This window comes from Melospiza georgiana, chromosome 7 (genome assembly GCF_028018845.1).
Source record: "Melospiza georgiana isolate bMelGeo1 chromosome 7, bMelGeo1.pri, whole genome shotgun sequence".
In the NCBI taxonomy this organism is placed as follows: Eukaryota; Metazoa; Chordata; class Aves; order Passeriformes; family Passerellidae; genus Melospiza; species Melospiza georgiana.
The window spans coordinates 13,245,151-13,267,939 of record NC_080436.1 but is presented as its reverse complement, the minus strand read 5'-3'; the positions used below and the strand labels follow the sequence as shown (position 1 = coordinate 13,267,939).

Here is a 22,789-nt window from a genome sequence, read left to right as displayed (position 1 = left end):
GCTCTGTATCTCAGTCTGCCACAGCAGCACGAGTCAGTCTGCACCTCTCTCCCACCTACAGCAGCTTTTTATAGAAAACACCAGCTCAGGCTGTAGGTAAGCACACCAGTTTTGCAGCACACACATCAATCTATGGATGCAATGTTTGGTCTTCTTCATTCCCTGGTTATTCTCATTCTTATTTTCATCGCCCTCTTACAAGAAACGGGCCCAGGGCCTTTGTCCACACAGAAACTTGTTTTAATTAAGACCTAATGTAAATTACTATTTATGCACTCTAGTACCAGCTTCAGTTTCAGCTACCTCCTGATGACCACCAGTTCTAAACTTGAGACTTGTCCATACAGTTTTTTTAAAAACCTTTCAAATAAACCATTCCAAGTTGTATTTACATTATACTAAAAAAGAGTAGGAGATGGAAACAAATTTTTCCAATACATGCAAGTAATTTAGCAGTGTAAACCATACTTGACCTTCTTATTCACATACTTCTGCTGCAATACTGAATTTAAATGGCCTTTTCTTCCTTTTGAAAAGAAGCTGTATCTCCCAATAACTACCACATTCAGTTCCTGGATTCATGCAAAGAAAAAACACCATAATTTCCCACTGCCAAAACGATGCCATAATGCAAAATTTTGTGCATCAAAAGTCAATTCAACATGTTCTGTGAATTTCTACTATCATGCAAAGTATATACACTACTTATATACATAAATGAAGGAGAAGATAAACTGAGCAAGTCGGAACTATGTTCTTTAGAGCATACACATATCCAGACACAAACATATACATAAATGAAGGAGAAGATAAACTGAGCAAGTGGGAACTATGTTCTTTAGAGCATACACATATCCAGACACAAACACTTCAGTGTTTTCCTTGAGTAGTATTTGGAGAACTGTGCAATATGTGCTCCTGGCTGCAATATGCCACAACACAAGCTAGAGACATTCTGCGATCCTTGAGTAGGTGTACAGATAAATAAACAAAATGGTATTTCAAATGAAATATAAAGCTCTAGATTATACCCCACCAATGGTGGATTTCAGCAGGGTCCTATCTTTTGCCTCACAACTGTTCAAAACACACAGAAAATGCTGCAACCTTCTTAGGTTAGAAAAGCTGGTATTTCTTCTCCTGGTGAACAGAACACTGTGCCCACACTGTTCCTTTCAAATCCTCAAATTTCTAAAAACTATGCCAAATGCACTTGCAGTAGGATATAGCTAGCTGTTTATTCAAGCTGAGAGCTGTGTATCATTGGAGAAGTTAAAAGCTGCTCTGAAGTGAGATACAGTTTCCTCTTTGCAGAGCAGGGCTGTGTGGAAGCAGGCACCAGCTTTACACCAGTTTTCTTAAGTAAGCTAAGAAAAATGCGTGGTGCTCCATACTGGGAAAGCAAGGTACTGCTATACAGGATAAGAGCGTACTCTTAAGCTCCAGCGTTTTTTTTTTTAATCAGGATTTAAGTTTTGATAATGTCAAAAGGAACAAAATTGCTCTCTTCCCCAGACATCACAGGCACTGCCACAAGCAGGTACAAGGTGCAGCTTCCCAACATCTCAGCTCTGTGCTCTGCCTTGCCCTGTTTAACATGCTCCCTGTTCCTCAGTCTCACCTCTTCTTGGTAAACGGGATCATCCATGCAGCCCCAGCTCACACCTAAACATGATACTGGCCATTAGCCCTCAGAAAGGTGAGCTCTTTGGGCAAAGTCACAAGATTTTATCACAAGTGCTTGTATGTCATGGGGACATCGTTACAGCCTTTCGCTGGTCAATGCAAATGAGGATGTTAACCTCATCTCACTAAACCAACCTTTTTTCCTATCACTTAAGCTATACCTGCTCCCCACACCCATGCCCCTCCCTGAGCTCCTGAGCCTAGGCAAAGCACGATGCTTAACTCACATTTCACTCTCCCAAGCCAAACAAATTACTTATCCTCCTCCATCTACTGCTGCAGCCCAGCTTCTTCTGCAGGAAAATACCACGGTCCTTGGACTGATCTATGTAATCTATGCTCAGCATGAGAATGTAAAATAATTTAAGTAGTTATAATGGCTAAAATTTTTTTCAAGTCTTCAAAGTTGGAAGGTACTGCTGCAGGGAACACTCCTCTGACAAGGGCATCAGGAGAATGTTCTGAAGGCCACAGACTCCAATTTGATCTCAAGATCAAACAGAGATTTGGATCAGCCCATTGAAATCACTCACTTCTAAGCACTAGCCCTGTCCATCAAAGTAGTGTACCTCACTACAGTGCATGAGTACCTCCTTTTCATCCATAAGGATGTAGCAAAAAGAAGTATTGAATATGAACAGAATTGTAACCCTGCATCCAGCACACAGATACCACAGCAGCACTGCCAAGCAAACAAATGTATTTGCTGTGAGTTATCTATTCTCAGTTCTAATAAAAACTTAGTCTTTTTTGTGCTTCTAATAAGAACAACTTATTTAGAAATAATCCCCCAAAATTCATTCTTCAGCAGTATTAGTGCTGATATTTAAAGTCGTACAGTTTTGCCAAACAAACCTTGCCTAGCTCAAAGTAGAATCAGCATAACATAATTAACCACATTTTGAAGTCTGAAAAAGAAAATTGTGAGGTAAAATAACAGGGTTTAGTGATTGGCTATTTGTGTTCAATCCAATCCCTCCTCCGTTGATGGCAATGGGAAAATTGCCACTGATTTCAGACTGCAGAAACTGTGTTTATACTGAAAATCTGCATTGCTTTAGGGAGCAACTGCCACTGTGAATCATAACACTGAGGAAGAAATTCACAGGCTACGTGAATGCCATAACTTGCATTTCCAAATCATACACAAATACAACCGATTTTACATAACACTGGAAGACAAGCCTTCCTTCAGGATACATCCCTGGGTATGTCCCAGGACAAACCTGTCCTTACCCCCGTGCCAAGGCTTGGGTGTCACCCACAGAGCAAGGCTGGCTCCAGCACATGAAGGCTCCATTCCCAATGAAGGCTCTGCTGCTTCCAGGCACTCTAGGGGACAGGGCTCCATCTACCTCTGAACACAAAATGTTGGCAGAGAGTCTTCGTTTTTATGTTGCATAAATTCCAACATCTATTTCTTAGCCAGTGCTTAGAGAATTTTTTATGAGAGCATTTACATGAGGTAGCCTGGAGGTGTGTCATACTCCAATGGAAGATAGTACTTTTATTAAACTATTACATTTGCTAAATTAATGCAATAACCTCCTACATAGTCTCATTCAGAAAAAGAGGAAGGATCTTAAAGTAATCCATTCACAGTGCTTTCTCCTGACAGTTCTTGCTCAGTGTTCAGTAGTCCCTCTAGGTGAGCAAATGCAACTTCTAATCAGATATTCATGGAAGTTGTTATAAAATCAAATTAAAAGATCAACAACAAAAAAAATTTACATGGGTCTTCCCAGCAAAACTACAGCTTATAAAAAAATTAAATGCAAGAACCCAGAACTCATCTACATTTATGTTAAGTGTTGCCCATAATGTATTTTGCGTCCTAAGAGAAAAATTAACATTAAGTCAAAATTATTCTTCTGCTTCTTCTATGCAAATAGGCCAAAACTGACAGAATCACCAAGATCATCTACTTTCTCAAAAAATCATCCCGACCATGAAAACAAAACTAAAACAACACAGCGATATCAAAGTTCAGTGGTAAGGTTGCCTAAATGCTACAGGGGTATGGCAAGTTTAATAGGTGATGCCCAAACAGGCAGCAATCCTCACTTAAGAAGAGAGATGCAAGAAATATTCACCACCAAGCTGACAAGAGCAGGACCAGGGCAGCCCTCAATCATCCTCCCACTTCTCTCTCAACCAGAGCTGCCATAAATGTCTGTGGCATAAAAACCCTCTGGCTTCTGGCAGCCACTTTGTGCCCTTTTCCAGGTTCCCCAAAGCTGACATCATTCAGCAGCCAGTCCCCTGAAACACCTACACACCTCTAGCATGGTACATGCCCAGAAGACCTCCTGACTCCAGTGCCCAATCTCCCAGCCAGGCTCCCTGGTTTTATTTCAGCCTTGCCTGCTCCCCATGACAGCCGTGCTCTCAGCAGCACTCTGATTACATATAATCCAATTTTCTGAATTTCACTTGAGCTTCTAGACATGCTCTCACCCTGCTCTGGCCTGTGGCTTTCCTGGTACACTCAAGCACTAGAATCTGATTCCTGATCAAGGAGTTTTACCTCTTATTGCTATTTACTTCCTGCCTTTTTCTTGCAAGCATGGTGTAGCTGTCATTCGTAGGCAGTCTCCAAAGCACACCTACTCTTCAAAATGCATTGACTGCAGTAGGACCCAATACAACAGAATTTCTTAAATACATGGCATCTTCTTCATCAATACTCCTGGCAGAAGCTTTTGTCTGGCTGCTTGCTCTTCTGGTTTGGTTTTTAAGCAGACACACTCTCTAGAAGATCCATCAACATAAAATGGAAAAAAGTCCACCAGTATACACAAAAGCAAGATAGATATTTCCATGAGCAGCAGGCATCTCATACAAGTGCACCCTGCATTTTACCTAAGAAACTCCCTTTTTAGTTGTATTTACCCTCCAAACTACCTGGAAGAGTGAAATAGCATTAAATCTTTTCATAGTCTACAAGCAAAACAAATTAGTCATCCATCAAACCCATCTAATGAATTAAAAACACCCTGTGTTTTTAGCACAATACAGGTAATTAGGTACAAATGACTGGCAGAATCACCATTCAACATTAGCTTAACAGACTTTGGGTCCACAAAATAATAAATGCTGAGCACTGCATTTTACCTGATTCTAGACTTATTTGAAAGGTATACAATTGAGCAGCCAGCTCCATACTGAATAGATTTCCAACTGATGTTCTTAGTGCTCATTCAGAAGTTGGATCCCAGTTACCAAAACAGGCATCCATTGAACAATGATTATTTGAGTCCTAATTACCAACCACTCTGCATCTTCTATAGCCATTTACACCCACACAAATCAATGTATGACAACTTTGAAGTATTCAAACACATTTCCACTGTGAACAAATCCCTGAATAAAGAACTAGGCAGCAAATACATGCTCCTTTTACCCCTTCAAAGAGTGCCAAAGCAGCACAACATAGGTCAACCTGAAGGACAACCAGGATCCAGCAGGATGGAGAGCTTCTGAAGAAAATTCAATATGACTCTAATGAATGTTTTCTGTAGCTGTTTCAGCTGGGATTATCCAAAACATGGTGTGTCAGTACTCCCCTGAATAGGCCACTCAGGAGGAGCAGCCAATCTGAACAGTACACATTTACAGCTAGCATGTATTTTTTTAAATCCCCTCAGTACAGTAATACTTGGGTGCCAGTTACCTTTTAGACTGAGATACATCTTTAAATAGGCATCCCACAATAACATTACTTGATGCACACTGCCTCAAATAATAATCCCAAGGCTAATTTCATTGATGTAAGTGACTCTGGAAGAGGAGGAATACTTTACCTCAGTTTGATTCCAGCACAAAGTCTTAATGGTCAGAGACTTTCAACTGAATAAATACACACTAAACAGTGAACCACAGCTGAAGATATTCATAATGAAGATATCACAATAATCTCAGCAATTTGAACACATTCCAGGGAGGGGGTTAATAATCACTTAAATGGGAATGGGCTGCCTAGGGAGGTGGTGGAGTCACTGTCCCTGGAGGTGTTTAAGGAAAGACTAGCACTTGGTGCCATGGTCTAATGGACACGGTGGTGTTTGGTCATAGGTTGGACTCTATGATCTCAGAGGTCTTTTCCAACCTAATTGATTCTGTGATTCTGTAAAACTGCAAACATTGCACATAAGACTCTTCCAGAAAACAAAATTCTACATAAATAGGCTTCAAACCCCAGAATATTTATGATACAGAAAGATTTAAGAACAAGACTTTGATTGTAAGTACATCTCCAAACCATACAAAGATCATTATGAGTCCTGGGAACTTGTTAGCATTTAGTAAAGGCATTTAGCCATTTGTGGCACTTATTTTTTTAATCAAGTCTGAGTAACTCTTGAATTATCATGCATGTCAAAACCTTCAAGTCACATTAGGCAAAGAAAAAAATACTAGAATACATGTGTTATTAAAAGTAATATTAATCATCCTTCCTCATATCTTCAAAAAATCACCCAGTATTACCAGAAATTACACCAACCTATCAAATATGTTGATTAAGTTCACAAGAAAAACCAGCTAAATGGTTCACCACAGCAGATGTATTATTGGTTCTACAGTAACTGCCTACATTTTCACATCTACTGTAGGGAAGAACAGAAAAAAAATATACCATTAACTCAATTAAAACATTTTTGTTACAGATGGCGATGATCTCAGTGGAGCTACGAAATTAATAAAATATTAGCATGAGAAACAGGATTTGCATCTCCACACAGGTAATAAAATCAAGTTTTTGTAACAGCTGCCTAACATATTTGGAAAGCAATAGAAAGCTTTCCTCCTCTGCCACTGCTCTGTCCACCAGCCTCATTACTTCAGAGTATTATTTTTAATCATTTGTGTACTTCTGCACAGAAGTTTTCATGCACATAATTTAAAACCAAATCAACCAGTATCACCAACTTCATCTCTTACTCCCAACCTTAACAGCTCCTACCTCTTACCTAGAAAACCTATCAAACAACTTCCTGAAAAAAACCTGCCAGAGCTTGTGTTTGCAGACCACTGGACTTGCTGTTATCCTGCAGAAAGGTCACCTTTCAGTAATTCCAGTGCAAGACACTCAAATCACCTTGCCTCCTATGAACTGGTACAGAAAAATACCCCAAACACAAGGCTCTGTCCATCTGTACCCACATGTTCAATGAGATCACTGGTCATGTGTTACATCATGTACCAAGTGGAACCAAACCAAGAAATTGGACTACTACTAGAATAGTTAGCAGACATTTTTGCTATAAACTTCAAAAGGAAGCAGTTTGCCCTAGATGTAGATTGTTTAGGTTTGTTAAAAATTTTTCAAGCAGTAAAGTTTAGAGACAAGTCAGGGTAAAGGCACCCATTAACTTTTAGAAGACTTTTCGCCAGATGAGCCTTTAGGACAGCTTCCCAAGACCCACATGCCCAAATCTTGCATCTGAATCATTTTATATATAGCAGTTTCCATTGCTGTGATAATTACTATTGATAGCTTGACACAAAAAATTCCACAAGATCTAAACTTTCTCATTACAGTGTTACCAACTTAGGCACAGCTATACTGGATCTACTGATGTTGCTTTGAGAAAAAAGAGGAAAGAGATGGAAGTTAAACCCCAGTCTGAAATTCCTACTGCCCCCCATGAGAATGTATGTTAGTGATAAACACAAGAGGTCAAATAAAAACTGCCCATCCTCACTGATCCTAATTACTGGCTATAACTCATTTGACAAAAGCAGGTCTATAACAGTACTTGTTCTGTCCAAAATTGTCTTGAATCGATGCTTAAGGAAAAACAGCAGTATATGGAATAGAGGCACAGTGTTAAGAAAATATAAACAGCTATGCCACCACAATCCAAAAAGTATTTTTAAACCACTTCTCTTCTGTAAAGGTGGCAAACATTAATTCTAAATAACTAAATTAACAAAGTTTCTTTAATTTCTAAGGAAATTTTGTACTAGCAGTAATAGAAACTAGCTTCCTGGGTCTCTTCACAATTCATTTGAGTTCTTTTAACAAACAGATACTGGGTTAGATAAAGATCAACCTAGGCTGGTATCCCAAGAGGAGTACATGCCTGGGGAGACATAAAAAGCAAGAAGTACAAAGTGGTCAATTCTTTGCTGCAGCTACCCAAAGTTCAAGCACTTGTAGTTTAGGAACTTCCAAAGCCAGATGCCTTTGGTGCATCGTGAAGCTCTCTTCGTCAATTTGTCATTTCAAACCTGCTCAAACCGATTTCCATGTCTGACTGCACTGATTTCTGGGGCTGTAACGTGCATGATTTACTCACACGCTGGATCAGGAAATACTGTCATTTATTTTCAACCTGCTGCTAAAGAACTGCCACTGGCTTTTACCCTGACTTGACATTCTGTGAAAGGAGCGAATATCAGTTCCCTGTTTCCCACAATGTTTGGGAATTGACATACATAAAAATATCACCCACCAGTTACCTTTTTCCTGGTAAAAATCTATCTGGTGAATTTCCTATTTCATAGCAGTCTCTGCATGGCTAGATGTGTCATTCTTGCCCTTCTAAATGCCTTTTTAGGCTCTACCACATTATTTAATGTAATCTCAACTTACATATTCTCCTTTTTTTCCTTCTGGTACATATCCATAAAAGAATGCATTCATGATAAAATCAGCATTGGACTATCAAGTAGTTTATCAGCTTTAATGAATTTTACATAGCCATAGTTAAAGATTATTAAGCAGCAAGTGCCTAAATGCAAGCTTACACAACAAAAAGCTATGTAAAAGCTTCTGGAGAATCATTACAGTCCTGAAAAACTGTCTTCTGAAAACAATCTTAAATAGTTACATTGCATAGACAGATGTGGTGTGTATTTAAAATACTTGAATTCTGTCACCACACATCAGAACAAACTGAAAGAAACTAAGTCTCACTGCTTTCATTGTAGGGTTGTTTTTCTTTAAACTGAGAACATCACAAACATAAATACAAGTCTTGAAATAAGACAGCTGGCTATCTTGAAACACTTGCACTGATTAATTAAACTGCAAAATCCTAAATAAAACTTGCAGTTCTTAGGCTAGTAGTGTATTATAAGCAAGGACAACTCAACCAGCTTTTAAAGGAAAAGAAATCTCTACGTGAAGCAGGCAAATAGCCTTTGGAAGAACTTCAGTGAAAGGAGTCACAGCTCTACTGTGACTGAAGTTAAAGTCTCTGAGTTAGAGAGTCTGCAGCTGCTACTTCAAGTTCATTTCATGGGCACAGTCTGCTGCGTTATCTGCTACAGTATCTTAAAACAAAGATCCAGGAAGAAAACAAACACATGATCCCAAAAGTTTGTCTTGCATGCAAACAAAGCAGAGAGAGATGCCTGATAAGAATTGACAGAGAAATATTTTGGTAGAAAGCTACAAAGTATTTCAGTAGCATTACATAACAAATTACACAGCCTTCCTACTCATTTATTAAAGCGCTCATACATGGCAATGGCAGAAGGAACATGCCAGAAGGAAAACAACATCCATTTACTCTGTTTAGACCCCCCCACACAGGAAGGCTTGCAAAACATTACATGCAAAGAAAGCAGCAATCCAGTTCTCCAAGCACTGTCTTCTGCTCTCCTGGCCTAAAAGTGGTTCCAAATATTATTCTATTTGCAAACAACTGAACAACTGGGCCTGGATTATTCACAAGCAACAACAACCAAAAAAAAAAAAAAAAAAAAAAAAAAAAAAACCAAGAAAAAAAACAAAACACACTTTGCAAATAATTTAGTCAACACATACTCCATCTTTAGACTTCCTAGAAAACAGGTCAAGTTCTGTGATCTCTTGCCATTTCTCCAGTTTTATCTCCAAGCATTCTTGCCTGATGATTTCAGGTTCCTCGTGGCAAACTCCCTTTCTTGCTCCAGTTCTGTACTAAGACCACTTACCTCTTCCTTGCAGTAGGAAAAAACCCACAAAACCAAAACACATAACCTAAAAAAAACCCCAACTAACGCACATTAGTGAAACAACCTAATGCACAAGAACAGCTACAACTATTTCTCATGAAATTTACCTCAATCTACAAAGCTGTGAACATCAGCAAAGCAAAATGGGAATAACAATTTTCTGGCTACACTTTGTTCTTTTTATATAAATGAGTTCTCTTGTTACTGAAGCCAAATATAGAGCACATGAACACACTGAAGATTATTTAGAAGGGCTCATATTTTACTCGCAATATATGCCAAGTGGATTTTGCTGCAGGGAAGGTTTTTAAAGCAAGTCCCTGTTCAGCCTTTGTACTTCACAGTTATACTGTGGGTGCCAGAACACTCCAATGTAAGCAAGTCTGGCTTCCACTAGAATTGAACTCTCAAATGCTAACCTTGAGACTTGCAGAGTTCCAAAAGACATCTGGGGAAAAAATGCTGTTAGAAGTGTACTTTGACCATCTAAATTTACAAAATTTTAACTTTTTTGCTTAACTGAGCAAGACCACTCATGTTTAAAGTACACCTTTAAATAGCTGAGAGATAAATGGGAAAACAGAGCAAGAATGTTCAACTCCTGCAGAGTAAGAGCTTGTCCTTACTGTGCAACTTCCTTTGCTTTCTTAAGTCACATTTTTCAGCAGATAAGATCAGCTTAGAGGAAGCAATGGAATACTATTTTGACTGTAGATTTATATGAACATATGGACATTTTGGAGTAAAATAAATGTAATAAATCATTAGAAAATTCATTGCCCTGTAAAATATAATGCTTGTGCAGAAATCCTGCATGTTGAAGTCCTGAAAAAAGAAAAAAAAAAGGAAGTTGGAGGGTTTTATCTTAATTCAAACTAAAATTTACATTTAACACCTGATGAATACGTCCTAATACATTAGAAATTCCTGAAAACGCAGACAAATACATCATTTAATATCTACCCCAAGTTAATAGCATTTCCTAGTATAATGCCAATGGAAAACTGTGATTCCAAACACGTTCATATACCACTGAGACAACCCTGAGGGAAAAGAAATGCAATGCTCTCTATGAGGTCCCAACACTGTACCTTAGAGATGCACAGCCTGTGAATTCTCAAGTTCAGACACCTGCTATGAGACACAGCCGTGTTATCTAATTTAATCCATTTATTTAACAATTAAATTTAAGACTAATAATGGTATTTTTCATTCCACTCCTATCAAAAGATCATTCCAAACCCTTACAGGGCCCAGAGCAACTTTCTAGTTTCCAGACTGGGTCTACACATAAGAGACCTTTGCTTTTGTCCAAGAAATCTATTTTCCACCTCATACAGTATTCACTCCAGAGACCTTATCAGCCCATCCTAGCTGTCCCTCTATGGATCTGCTCCAGTTTGAATGCATCATTCCTAAGCACAGGAAACTGAGTTTAGTCAGTATTTCAGATGAGGCCTTACCAGTTCCTCCTATAAGAACATTAATACATTCTCACCTCTGTCAGGAATCTTCCTCCTTCTAAACACCATCCTGAGATAGGTCTCAAGGAACTTCCTCCAGTTAGAAGAGTGATTGCTAGCACTATGTGCTAATGGGCTGATCATTACCAGATGTGCTAAATTATCAATATCAATTAGCAACCAGTAGTGAAAATGCTACTCAGTTTATGACATTAAAACATCTACCACATGGAACTGGTATAGCCTGTAAAAATAATGGTACATTTTTAACTGAAATTCAAGACTGTATTTTCAATTTTTGAAACCTTCACACGATTCTAAGAGAAAATATCATCTCCTTAGCAGTACAGTTACAGAACTTTGGTCCTGATTTAGCAAAGCATTTTTACATTTATGCAACTTCAGACTGGAAGCATTCCCATGTCAAGACATAGTGGGTGTCTTTACAAAACTAAAACCAACCTTAACTCTTTGCTGAACTTAATGGGTTAATACTTCAGCGCGAAACTTACAAAGGACCCTCGAGACTCTTTTGCATTTAACCACCTCGGTCTCCTCTGAACGTTTATAGCTTTAAAATGCAAAAAGCAAGTATTTCGCGTGTCTGTTCTCCCGTTGAATAGACATATTAAGCTGCAAGAGCTAAGCATGCGTCCTGAGCTTCCAGCATTAAGGTAGAGCTCTACCCAGCGCCTTCACACGTTTGCAGATGAGAAGTCTTCTTTTCCGCTGTTCTCCCGATGCCTTCCAAGTGCAAATTACTAACAAGAGGATCACGTGTGACCATATGCTAAATTAAGTTCGCCCAGGAGATTTCATTCATCGGTTCCCCAGAAACTGACGATTAAGCCTACACACTTGCAAGGAGATGCCATTTAATTCAAAACCACAGAGTTCATCAAAAAAAAAGCCGGAAAAAAAAGAAGAATCAACATAATCATAAAACCATTTTCCTTACCAAACAATAACAAAGGCGGAGGCTTTAAGGTCACGCCCGACCTGTTAATTTCACATTAAAGGTGCTAAACACCCGGTGCTGCTCCGCAACAACCTGTACTACAGTCCGTCTCCAAACACACCTTCTGTTAATTTGTGACACTGCATATTTTACTGCTCAAGAACTAAGAAAGCCAGCGCTGTAGAAGCTATTTACTCTGCCTTCCAGGTGCTTCATCACTGTTAAATAAGAACAGATACGAGCTGCTATGCAAAAACTTTACAACTGAGCGGGAGGCTGCCCCATGGGTGACGCTGATCCCTCTGAGCGCTGGCGGGAGCAGCGCCCCAGCACAGACCCCGAGAGCCGCTCGGGCCGGGCTCTCACCTTGCCCGGGGGCTCCGGGGAGGCGGCGCCGCGGCCCCGCCGTCCTTGCTCGCCGCAGGCAGGGCAGAGGCGCTGCGCGGCGGCTTCACCTGCGCAGGGGTGCGGGCAGCCCGTCCCTGGACGGGTCCCACCGCCCCTCTGCCCACCCCGGCCTCCTCCCACAGGCAGGGCGCACCGAAGGGCGGCTTCAGCCTGGCTAACCCGGCGGCGGGACCCGCGCAAACTTGGCGGCGGCGCGGCACAGCCTCACCTTGATGATGCTGCTCCTCCGCGGGGTGGCCTTGGCCGCCTCCAGCAGGCAGGCGTCGGGGTCGGGCGCTGCCGCTGGCCCCAGGCTGCCGCCGGGGAAGCGCTCCGCGGTACCCACGGCCGAAACGCCGCTCCGGCGCTCCCGCCTCCTGCCCCCGGCGTCCAGGGATGCCGGCTCGGGCTCCTCTTCGGCACGGTAAGCGGCGTCGGGAGGAGCACGGCCCGCCGCCGGCTGCTCTCTGCCGCCAGCAGCCTCTGCCATCGCCCCGCCGAGCGGTGTCAACTTCTCCGGGGTGCTGAGAGGGCGGGGGACTCACACGGACGGAGGAACGGACGGCGTCCCGCGGCGCTCCTCTCACGGCACGGCGGCGGCAGCGCCAACTTTCCCCGGAGGAGCCATGTCGGGCCCCGGGGCGAAGGGTGCCCGCGGGGAACTCCGCGGAGCCAGAGGAGCGGGGTGGGGGACGCGCACAGCGCGCAGGAAGTGCGGCCACAGCCCCGCGCTGTTGTGACAGGAGCCGGGCTTATGTTGACGGACGGCGAGCTCGGCCAATCGGCGGCGCGGCCGCCCCCCGGCGGCGCAGCGGCAGCCAATGGCCCTGAGGTGGGGCGTGCCCGCGGGACGCCTGGACGGGCGGTCGGGGCGGTGCGCGGGGGGCGGCCGGGGCACTGGAGGAGGACTCGCAACACCTGGTCGCCCCCGCCACGACCTTGATGAAGAGGCCTGTGGAGGACCGGGCTGCCTGTCAGGAGCGTTCGTGCGCCGGGGCGGCCGCGGGAATGCTTCCCCGCGCGTGTTTTAGGCAGGTTTGGGCTGCCTCAGTGCCGGGGTAAAAGCAGCGTGTGGAAGGGGTGATTTAGGTTAAATACCCTGCAGTGGTAGCACCGAGAGGAGGCACCGTGGTAGGAACGGGGACGCTGCCAGCGCCGGTTGTGGGGGCTGCGGCTGTAAGGGGCACCTTGAGGCTGCTGACGGCGGGCCGGCAGAGTGGATGCGAGCCGTAAGAGACCGCTCACAAAAGACATCGAAGACTCACGTTGGGCTTCCTCCGCCTCTTAAAAACGAGCCAAAAGCGAAGCAGGTTGTGCGGGGCTGCTCCGCTCGCTCCGCTCTCGGCCGCCGGCCCGGGGCGGTCCCGCTCCTGCCCTGCCCCTCACAGCCCGGGCCGGCGGCTGGCAGGGCCGACAGCGCCCCCTGGCGGCCGCGGCTCCGCTCGGTGCCCGTGCGGGGATCCAGCGGGAGCCTCAGGGGAAGGGTTCGTGCCGGCGTGGTGCTGCTGTCCCTTGTAATTCTTCAGGGCGTATTTAGTTATAATGAGATTATCCACGTGGACACCTCAGGAAAGGTGGGGTGGAGTGCAGCAAGGGTGAAAGCCCAGGAAAGAAGTGAGAAAAGATTATACAGTGAGATGGAAAATAGAACGGGTAGGGCTGGGCGAGCTGGTAGTCGCTGGGGATGTAGGACTATTCAAAGGGGATGTAGGACTATTCAAAATTACAGTTATCAGCTTTAAAATCAGTCAGGCTCTTCGGGAATATTAATTTCTCCCTGTTTTCTAAAGTAATTCCCTAATGAACGTGTTTGGCACCTGTTGACAGTCACGGATTAAGGAAGAGAATAAAAGAAAACCTCCTTAGCTTAACCAGTCATTAGCTACTAGCAAATGCCTGGCTACAGGGCATAATTGCTACTTAAAGGATGCGAAATTTATATATATATATATATATATATATGCACATAAAATACATAAATTTAGAATTCCATGTTTAAAAAGGTCTACAACGTCTATCTAGGGTATTGAGGCACTTATCATATTCGACACCAAGAAATGTTGAGGGACAGATCTAAATCCTACCAAACTTTTTTCATTAGCTTCCTTCTAAATTTTATGTTAAAAAGGTAAAAATACATGTTTACCACAGTTATTTTGCTTTGTTTCAGAGAAAAAAAAAAAAGTCACAAAACAAGTAACCCTAAAAGAAGATTGAAAATATTCACATTGAAGAAACATTTATGGAGAGAACAGACTCTAAGGGAATGAAGGATTTAACCTCAGCCTGCATTGTACAAGACAGAGAATATCATACCAAGTCACTGCAACAAAGAGGAGGGGAAACACCCCAAACCAATTAAAAAAACTTATGTATCCACAGACTGACCTAAGAAGACTAATTTAAAGACAATAGAGAAGGTAATTACCATGAAGTGTTTTAATAGAGGCAATTATTGCTTCACATAGAAATATGTTGCAGATCTTTCCTGTATGTTGTGAAATCATACTAAGTTTAATCATTGGTTTAATTATTTGGGAACAACACAGTGCTCTCATAGCTGAAGTCTGCAGCTACCAAAAGCTCTGCAGTGAGTTGCACAGACAGATGTGTATAACTTAGTAAAGAACTTTATCCTTCCCAGCCTACGTTTTACACATTTAAGATGAGATTTATTGTCAAACAAATTGTCTTCCAACATCAAAGGTTTAAAACCTTTTAATTCTCCCCTTACATCACAACCTTTGACGCCTGAAGTCTTCAACTGGAAAAGGCCTACAGATTTTAAGTTTCATGAAAATCAAACCTACAGGGAACACTGGACAAATTGTATTTTTTTATCTGTTTGTCCACAAGATGCACAGGTTTTAGAATTATGTATGGTACAGCTAAGTGAGAATTTAGTTAAATTCTTCTGTAGAAAAGAATAAAAGGTTGTCTGTTTTTCTGACTGCATCTCTAGATGCTTCTGAGGCATCTGCATTTATCTGCTTTTCTTTGTAAATAACCATGAATTATGAAGGAAAAGAGCAATTGGTTTTGATACTTCTTGATGTCTAATAAAAAAGAGAGCTGACAAAAAGAAGGTTTACAGTAAAAGTGCTTGCACAGAAAGTTTAAAGAAAGCAAGATTGGTTGGTGATAAGCGTATATAACAGGTTCTGTGTTCAGTTTCATACATTCCCCTGTACAAAGACACTGCTGTGTTGTCCATACCTACTTCAGATAGGAACAGATTTTTGAGAAGAGTCAAGGAGTTCAACTAAGAAAGGTAAGGTAGTTAAAAATATCTATGTGTTTGTCTGAACATAAGTCAGCAAGTGCCTGCAATATCTATTTTAATGTGGATTTTTTTTACACTCATTTTGCTCCATCTCCATCCTTAAGGCACACAATTGTTCCTCAGTGGGCGTAGTTTGTATCATAAACTGGCTGAAAATACAGTTGTCTTGGAGCTGTGCTGAAGCACAGCTTACATAAGCCAGTACTTGTACCTAGACATTGCATTTTGGGAATGCCTTAAAATTAAGGGTTCTGCTGGGAGCCAAAAGTGGTTCTCCTGTACCAATTGAACAGGGCTGATGAAGTGTGAAAACTGACAGATTTTCCCATGTGATGAACATCTAATTCACAAGGCAGGGAAAACAATGGGAAAAATGTTTGATTTCTTCACAAATGCATTCACACTGACAGCAAATCATAACCAATTTTAGCATTGATGAGACATAGGCAAAGCTATTGATGAGAAAATGTTTTTCTAGATAGTTCTTAAAGAAGTGATTTTTTTAAAGCCTTAGCAGTTATTGCGTCTCCGCTGTTACATCATGAACATGATATTATAAAACAATTAAAAAAAAAAGATATAATTTATTTATACAAATATGTACTTGTTGCTAAGTTTCACTCACATTTTGGCAAAGCAACCCCAAGTCATATTTTGCCTTTAAAGCTATAATTAAGCTTTTAGGCTGGGTAAAAAATGCAATGTAAAAAAATGCAACTGCAAAATGCAGTGTAAAGCAAATGTAGTTAAATCTTCATTTTAAAACATACTGCATATGTTTTCAATTTTTATATTTTAAATATATTTACACACACACATTGATTCAACGCTTCCTTTTTTTTTTTTGGTTAATTCTTGTTTTGTCTTGCTTCCTAGATCTTTGAAAAAGCTTCACTGTACTTACACATCACACTGTATCTTCTAGGTAGTATAAATCTTGTGTCTTCTCTAACTTAACAGGAGATGCTTTTGTGATATGCCTCTATCTTAATTATGTTCTTATTCCAGATGAAGTCACTGATGAATTCTTTTCAGTCTGCTGATACTTTCAGGCAAATCTAGTGGTTTTAATAATTAAAATGCTGTTGTTATAGAAGATTCCTGCCAATTATTAACTCTGAGGAATAATCCTTTATTTTAGGAGTATTGTTTTCCCCAAAGATATACCAATTAAGTGTGAGAAATGGTAAAATCAGGGCTTCAAATTAGATCATATTTGATCCTATTTTACAGCCTCTGCTTACTATATAGACACAGGCCCAAGCCTGAGTGGAGCCTAGATTAGGTAAAGTCTGGAATGAAAAGGGAGGTAAAGTCTGAGATAGATTGTGTCAACAGTCATAGCAGATAGCAACACTTGAACCAAATTTTGTAGACAGGAAAGGGTAGATTCTTGATAAAAAAGCAATTCTTCCACCAAATTTGGCACCAGGTATAAAGAAGAAAGTGACATTAGAAATTTTTAAGGGAGAACGGCAAAATGTCTTATTTAGTTTTGTAATTAACTAACCATTTTTTTTTTCCAATCTGATTTTCAAGGGTGGATGTTTGCCAAGAATTAAGTTCACTTACATGAGGATTCATGTCATAAGTCACACCCATCTTCAGATTTTTGGCCACAGTGATTGAAGTTTGAGAAGATAACGAGTAACTGAAAAAAAGGTTTTTAATGGACAGCCTGAGATAGTCCCAGAAGTCATGCTACAATCTAGGTAAAAAAGAGTTTATTCATTTGTGCAAACAGTGAAGCTTTCTCAAGCTGCCCATGTTTAGTTTTTGCCTAGTTTTTAGAGAGGGAAGAAAAGGCATGTTATATACATTATAGCAGAAATTTTCTTGAGGATTTAAAGGAGTCTTAAAGATGAATTCTTATTCAAGTCTAATGATAATAATAATGACTCTTGTTTAAGGTAGGTGTAATTCCACTTAATGAGAACATTTACCAATGACTGTTTTTCACAGAGTTCTTTTTAACTCCTGATCATTGCTTTTAGTATTTCTTCAGCTGTGACACATACATAGAAATTTAATTGTAGTTGTTGCTAACTTTTAGGCTATGTGAACCTGTTAACTGCTGTGAAGAGTAGGATCCAATAGATGTATGATCAATTTCCTCCATTCTTTGGTAATTACTTAAGAGTAGGTTCAAGTGTACCGTGCACCTTGCTAGCTCAATGGATATATTCAGTGCTAGAAATGTGCATGGCACCCACACACTTACCTGCAATTTTTTGGGATTATTTGGCTTATCATGAACTGCACAGTTGCTGGGGAAGCAGCATTAGCTTTAAATGATACCTATTAGCCAGGAATTCATCCTACTAAGGATGGAAAGTATTCTGGTAATATTCTAGTTCAAAAGCTACCCTTACAGTTTCTGATCTTACTACCTCAGAAAGAAATTGCTACCAACATCAGAAGGAGTAATGTAAAGAGTTTTGAGAAAACCTGCTCAATATACTGAGAATGGAATTAAGACTATTCTTCTGTCTGTTAATCATACAACCTTCCCCTGACTTGTTCTCTCTGAAAGATATTTTGCATTGCCTAACTAGTTTTGGACATAAGTTAATTGTGAGTATCCTGGACCATTGAGGTGCTATGCAATAGCCTAACCACCAGGAGAAAAGAATTCATTTATATTCTTTCTGCCGGGTCCTGACAAGGATGTGAGGGAAAGTATCAAATAACCCAATAGCAGTGGGTCTGTGTGGGGAGAGCATTGGTGATGAGAGCCTGAAATCAATTCTGTTGGCACTTCTGGTGGTGGTACAGGTCCAGTCTCAAGGACAGAAGATCTGCACATTGGAGAAGAGAACGACAGCTCATGGTTTCAACTGAGAGGTCAGTTTGCACTCAGAAACTACTCCATGATGTGAACCAATTTGCTAAATTAGGATAATCCAGAGATTTGCTTCAAAACTGCCCCTTGATCCAAACAAAAATGCTAAACCAGATGCACCAGATGAATCAAGTAAGTGTTAAAAGTACATTGCTGTCTTTAGATCACCTGTGCCTGACTGGCCTCAAGGAAAGAGCTATACCCACACATGCCTCATGTCAAAGAAAGCTGGTTTCCTGTGAAAATAGTCAAGACAGTATTTCCCAGCAATATTTCTGACAGCTTCTACACTGATTTAAAGTGGTAGTATGTGCAAACAGAGAAAAGATACCCTGTAAAGTCTTCCTTTTTAAACTGAAGCTAAAATTATATGCAGGCTGGTCTAGTCCTTGATACCACTTCCAAACACAGGGTTACATGAATTTGAAAACTGCTAAAAACATTTTATGTTTAGTTCTTTTTCATATGTGTAAAGTTGGCCCCTCTCTCTCATTCATTAGGAAAAGTCACCTCAAAAAAAAATCTGATTAGTATCACAATGTAATCCTCAAAATAACTTAAATTCCTCTGGTATTAATTGAACAGGATTTTAAGAAGATTAAAAATATTTTCCATCAGGGATGAAGTGTACTTAATCTTTTATTGCAAGATCTCATGTTCCTTAATGTCAGGTTAGAAGGATGTGGAAAAAAAAGCCTAATGACTAATCTAAGTAAGCTTATTTTCCTGAAATTTGCCACTGTGGGAGTATAACATGCATAAATTGGAAGAATTGTTAATCACTGTTTATCTGTGTCTTTGCTGAGTGGGGTTCAATCAGCTGTTGGTTAAAATCTATATGCTATCCTAACTCCCACTGTACTTTACATCAGGATTAGCATAACTGAAGCATTCTGCAAACACAAGGCCAGGAGTGTTTTTCTCCCAAATACACAGATTTACAGACTAATCACTAACAAAATGTGTTGGGCAAACTTAGAGTCACCTGTTTCCTTTGTGGTTTGGAAGAATCCTCTCATTCTAACCACTTACCCACTTTTCATCTCAGCCTAGAGGTACAATCAGACTTGGTAGCAAGATTTGGGAGATTCAGGTGTATTAACTCTTCAGGCTATGCAGATGCCAAAAGGCAACAGAGCTTTTCTCATAGATACTTTGCATGTTTGATGGTCAAAGATGCCAAGAAATGGTTTTATGAGCAGATATTATACACAATGAGCCTCAGTGAGCCATACTTGAACATAGCACTTTTCAAAGGTTTGTGATTTGGGGGACAATAGGAAAAAACTAAGGAAGAATGGAAGAATGATGTCTCTTGTTTTATAAATCCCAAGGTCCATTGTGTGGGCCAAAACTTACACTGGATTGTTTCCTATGAGCCACTACAAATAAAACAAAATGAATTTAAATTATCTATTTGTCCAAACACTTAAACCCCCTTGAACTGCATGAAAAGCAAAAGGTAAACATTTCAGAGCTCACAGATGCCCTGAGTCTGTATTCTACCAAATGTAGGAAAGGGAGTGAATTGAAAATTGAGCAAAATAATACAGAAACAAAGCATAAAAATCCTGTAATCACTCACACAGATAAGTGATCTCATAAAGCTAAATTCTAACTGAAACAATATGGAAAACCCTCTTCAAATTCAGTGCTAAGTAGGAAAATATTAGCAATCCATTTTAAAAATCAATGCTTTCAGTTCTTCATATGTATCTACTAATTGTTTTTGAATAAGGGGGACAGAGACAAGAGGAGATGAGCAGGAATGTTGTTAGGGCAACCAGAAACAAAGTAGGAGCTAGAGATAAAGGTTAGAGAGAATGGTGGAAACTGGGAGGGAGTGAGAAGTCACAGCTCATAGAGGAGAGAGATGTGCCCAACCCAAGGAAGTGAATGCTGTGGGAAAAGGGCCTGCAATATGGAAATATCATATAAGAGAGATACACCCATTTGAATAAATGGAAAACTTACCAGAAATGAGTAACTTCTGCATTTTCCACATAGCACTGACCATAACTTGTACACAGAAGAACTTCTTAGGTGACCACCATCAGTGCTAACTGCCTCGAGAGGTCTTCTCCAAGTCCTTGAATACCTAAGAGCTCTTGGGTTTCTCAGTTGGAGCTCAGGGTGTAGAGAATCCAGTCACAAGCTTGTAAGAGAAATCACTGTGTACATCTTCATAAGATACATATTTTTATTTTTTTCTTTTAATACAATTGTGTATGCAACAGAGACAGAAGCCAATCTTCTAGCAACATCCTAAGAAACATTGTTATGAACTTCAGAGCAGGAAGTAAGTAATCTTTCATCAGGTACACCTTCTGACAAGGATATGTTAATACTTAAATTTCCATGAAAGGATCTTAAAAGGCTAGTGGGAAAACTAGAGTTGTTATCCACAGATAAAAATAATAGTAGCAAAAATGGTAGCACATCTTTTCAAGGTCAGTGACATAGCAATTTCTTGTAAGGCCCATGTATTACTCATAAAATATACTTGTCTTTTTCTGCCTGGAGAATTGTTTTCCTCCTCCCAATTAATTTTTTCTCCCTATTTTTCTCTCTTGTTTTTTCTTTGGCTTATTTTTCCTCACTTAACCTCCTTCTCTGATGCTAAAAGAAGGACAAAAGGTGAAAACCTACAGGAACCAGCATAGTCAGACTCTTGTCTTTTACTGCCTTTTTACTGTCCAGCACTGTCTTTTAATTTGTGGGAGAGAGCAGCAGGGGAGATCATTTTGTGCTGTATATATTGCTGACATGTGGAATCAGGAAAAACAGTTGCACTCCTGACTTCCTTTGAGAGTGGCTCCCTCAGCCTGGAAACAATTCCCTTAATGAAGCAGCCATGCAGCACCAGGGTAACCCAGCAGCCTTTGTTGTGATATTCAAATCTTGTATGCATGGCAGTATTTTATACCAGCTCTACTCCTAATCTTGTTACATTTATAGGTGTGTTGTATTTTCTGGTTTTAAAGCATCACAGCAGAAAACAGCTCAGTCTTTCTCATTTATTTGCAAAAGTCCCATTTTTGTCACAACTGTCTTATTTTAAATGTAAATGTCCCAGATTTGGGTTTTTTAACTAAAGGACGAGGTATAATGTAGAAGATACAACAATTAAAACTGTAAAATACACTTTCATGTCTCTGAATGTTTGTTTATTCTTTCAGCTGTTCTCACTTTAAATTCTCCAAATCAAGATATGAAGCACATGAAAGGCTTGGGCTATTCTGCCTTTCACATCATTAAAATGTAGTGCTGTTCTCAGGATAAGCTTTATTGCTGTCTGATAAATATTCATAAAATGAATGCAATTCAGCAGAGTTCTGTAAAGTCACAAAATAAGTGCTTTTAAAAAAATCCTATCAGCTCTGCTAAAATTACCTTTACTTTTATAATTTTCTTGGCTAAAAAAACCCAAAAACCAACAGTAAGAGTTAAGCATTATATTGTTCTATATTACACACACAGAATTATTAGAAAGTTTTCTAGGATTGTGTGTTTTTATTCTGTGTGATAAGAGTAATGTTGCAGAAACTGATAGGTGTTGAAGCAACCCTAAAAAATTAAGGAGCAGCGTAGAGTCCCATAGGGACTGCAAGTGTGCTGTGCCTCAGGGAGTCTTACATGATGTGAAGGGCTGTTTGGTTTAGCTGGGATGGGTATAATTTGCATAAAGCAAACTACAAATCCTTGAATTCAACTGAAATATAAGATAGACATTATCAAGATGCTCTTCCTTTAAGTCTTTATTTTGAAGCACCAGGAAAACACAAGCCACGAGAGTAACTGTTGTCATTATATTACAAAGGTTCTCTTGTCATTATATTACAAGGGTTCTAGAGTTTCATACCTCCTTGATGTTTCTCGTAGGTAACTCTTCTAAGCACTGACTCTTCCCTGTCCTCACAGCAGCCAACTGACTCCAGGTCCCCTCAACCAACCAATCCACTCTTTTATAACACTCTTCTTATTGGCTACAGCTGTGGCTTGTTAACATCAGGCCTGCTCCTAATCTTTAATAATTGGCTCAGCAGCAACTCTTCCGGGAGTAAGATAACATTCTATACTACCTTTTTTTACTTACATTCTCTCCCCCTACAAGTAACTAATGATAGTAGTGAGTCTGACATTGAGTCTCGGGGTGACTTAGCCTGTGCATGTTTGATCACTTTGAAAAACAGTTTTCCCTCTGGTGTGGTTCTTTCAGCATG

The 22,789-nt window shown here is 40.4% G+C and overlaps 1 protein-coding gene across 1 annotated transcript in view; it reads right to left on the bottom strand.

Annotated features, from left to right (window-relative positions):
• Positions 1 to 13,157, bottom strand: part of PLCL1 (phospholipase C like 1 (inactive)) — a 179,125-nt gene extending 165,968 nt beyond the window's left edge. The window contains exon 1 of the mRNA XM_058027717.1: positions 12,671 to 13,157. Coding sequence (XP_057883700.1) covers positions 12,671 to 12,931 — 261 coding nt within the window. The 5' untranslated portion in view covers positions 12,932 to 13,157. The remainder of the gene's footprint in view (positions 1 to 12,670) is intronic.
• Between the last annotated feature and the right edge of the window lie 9,632 nt (positions 13,158 to 22,789).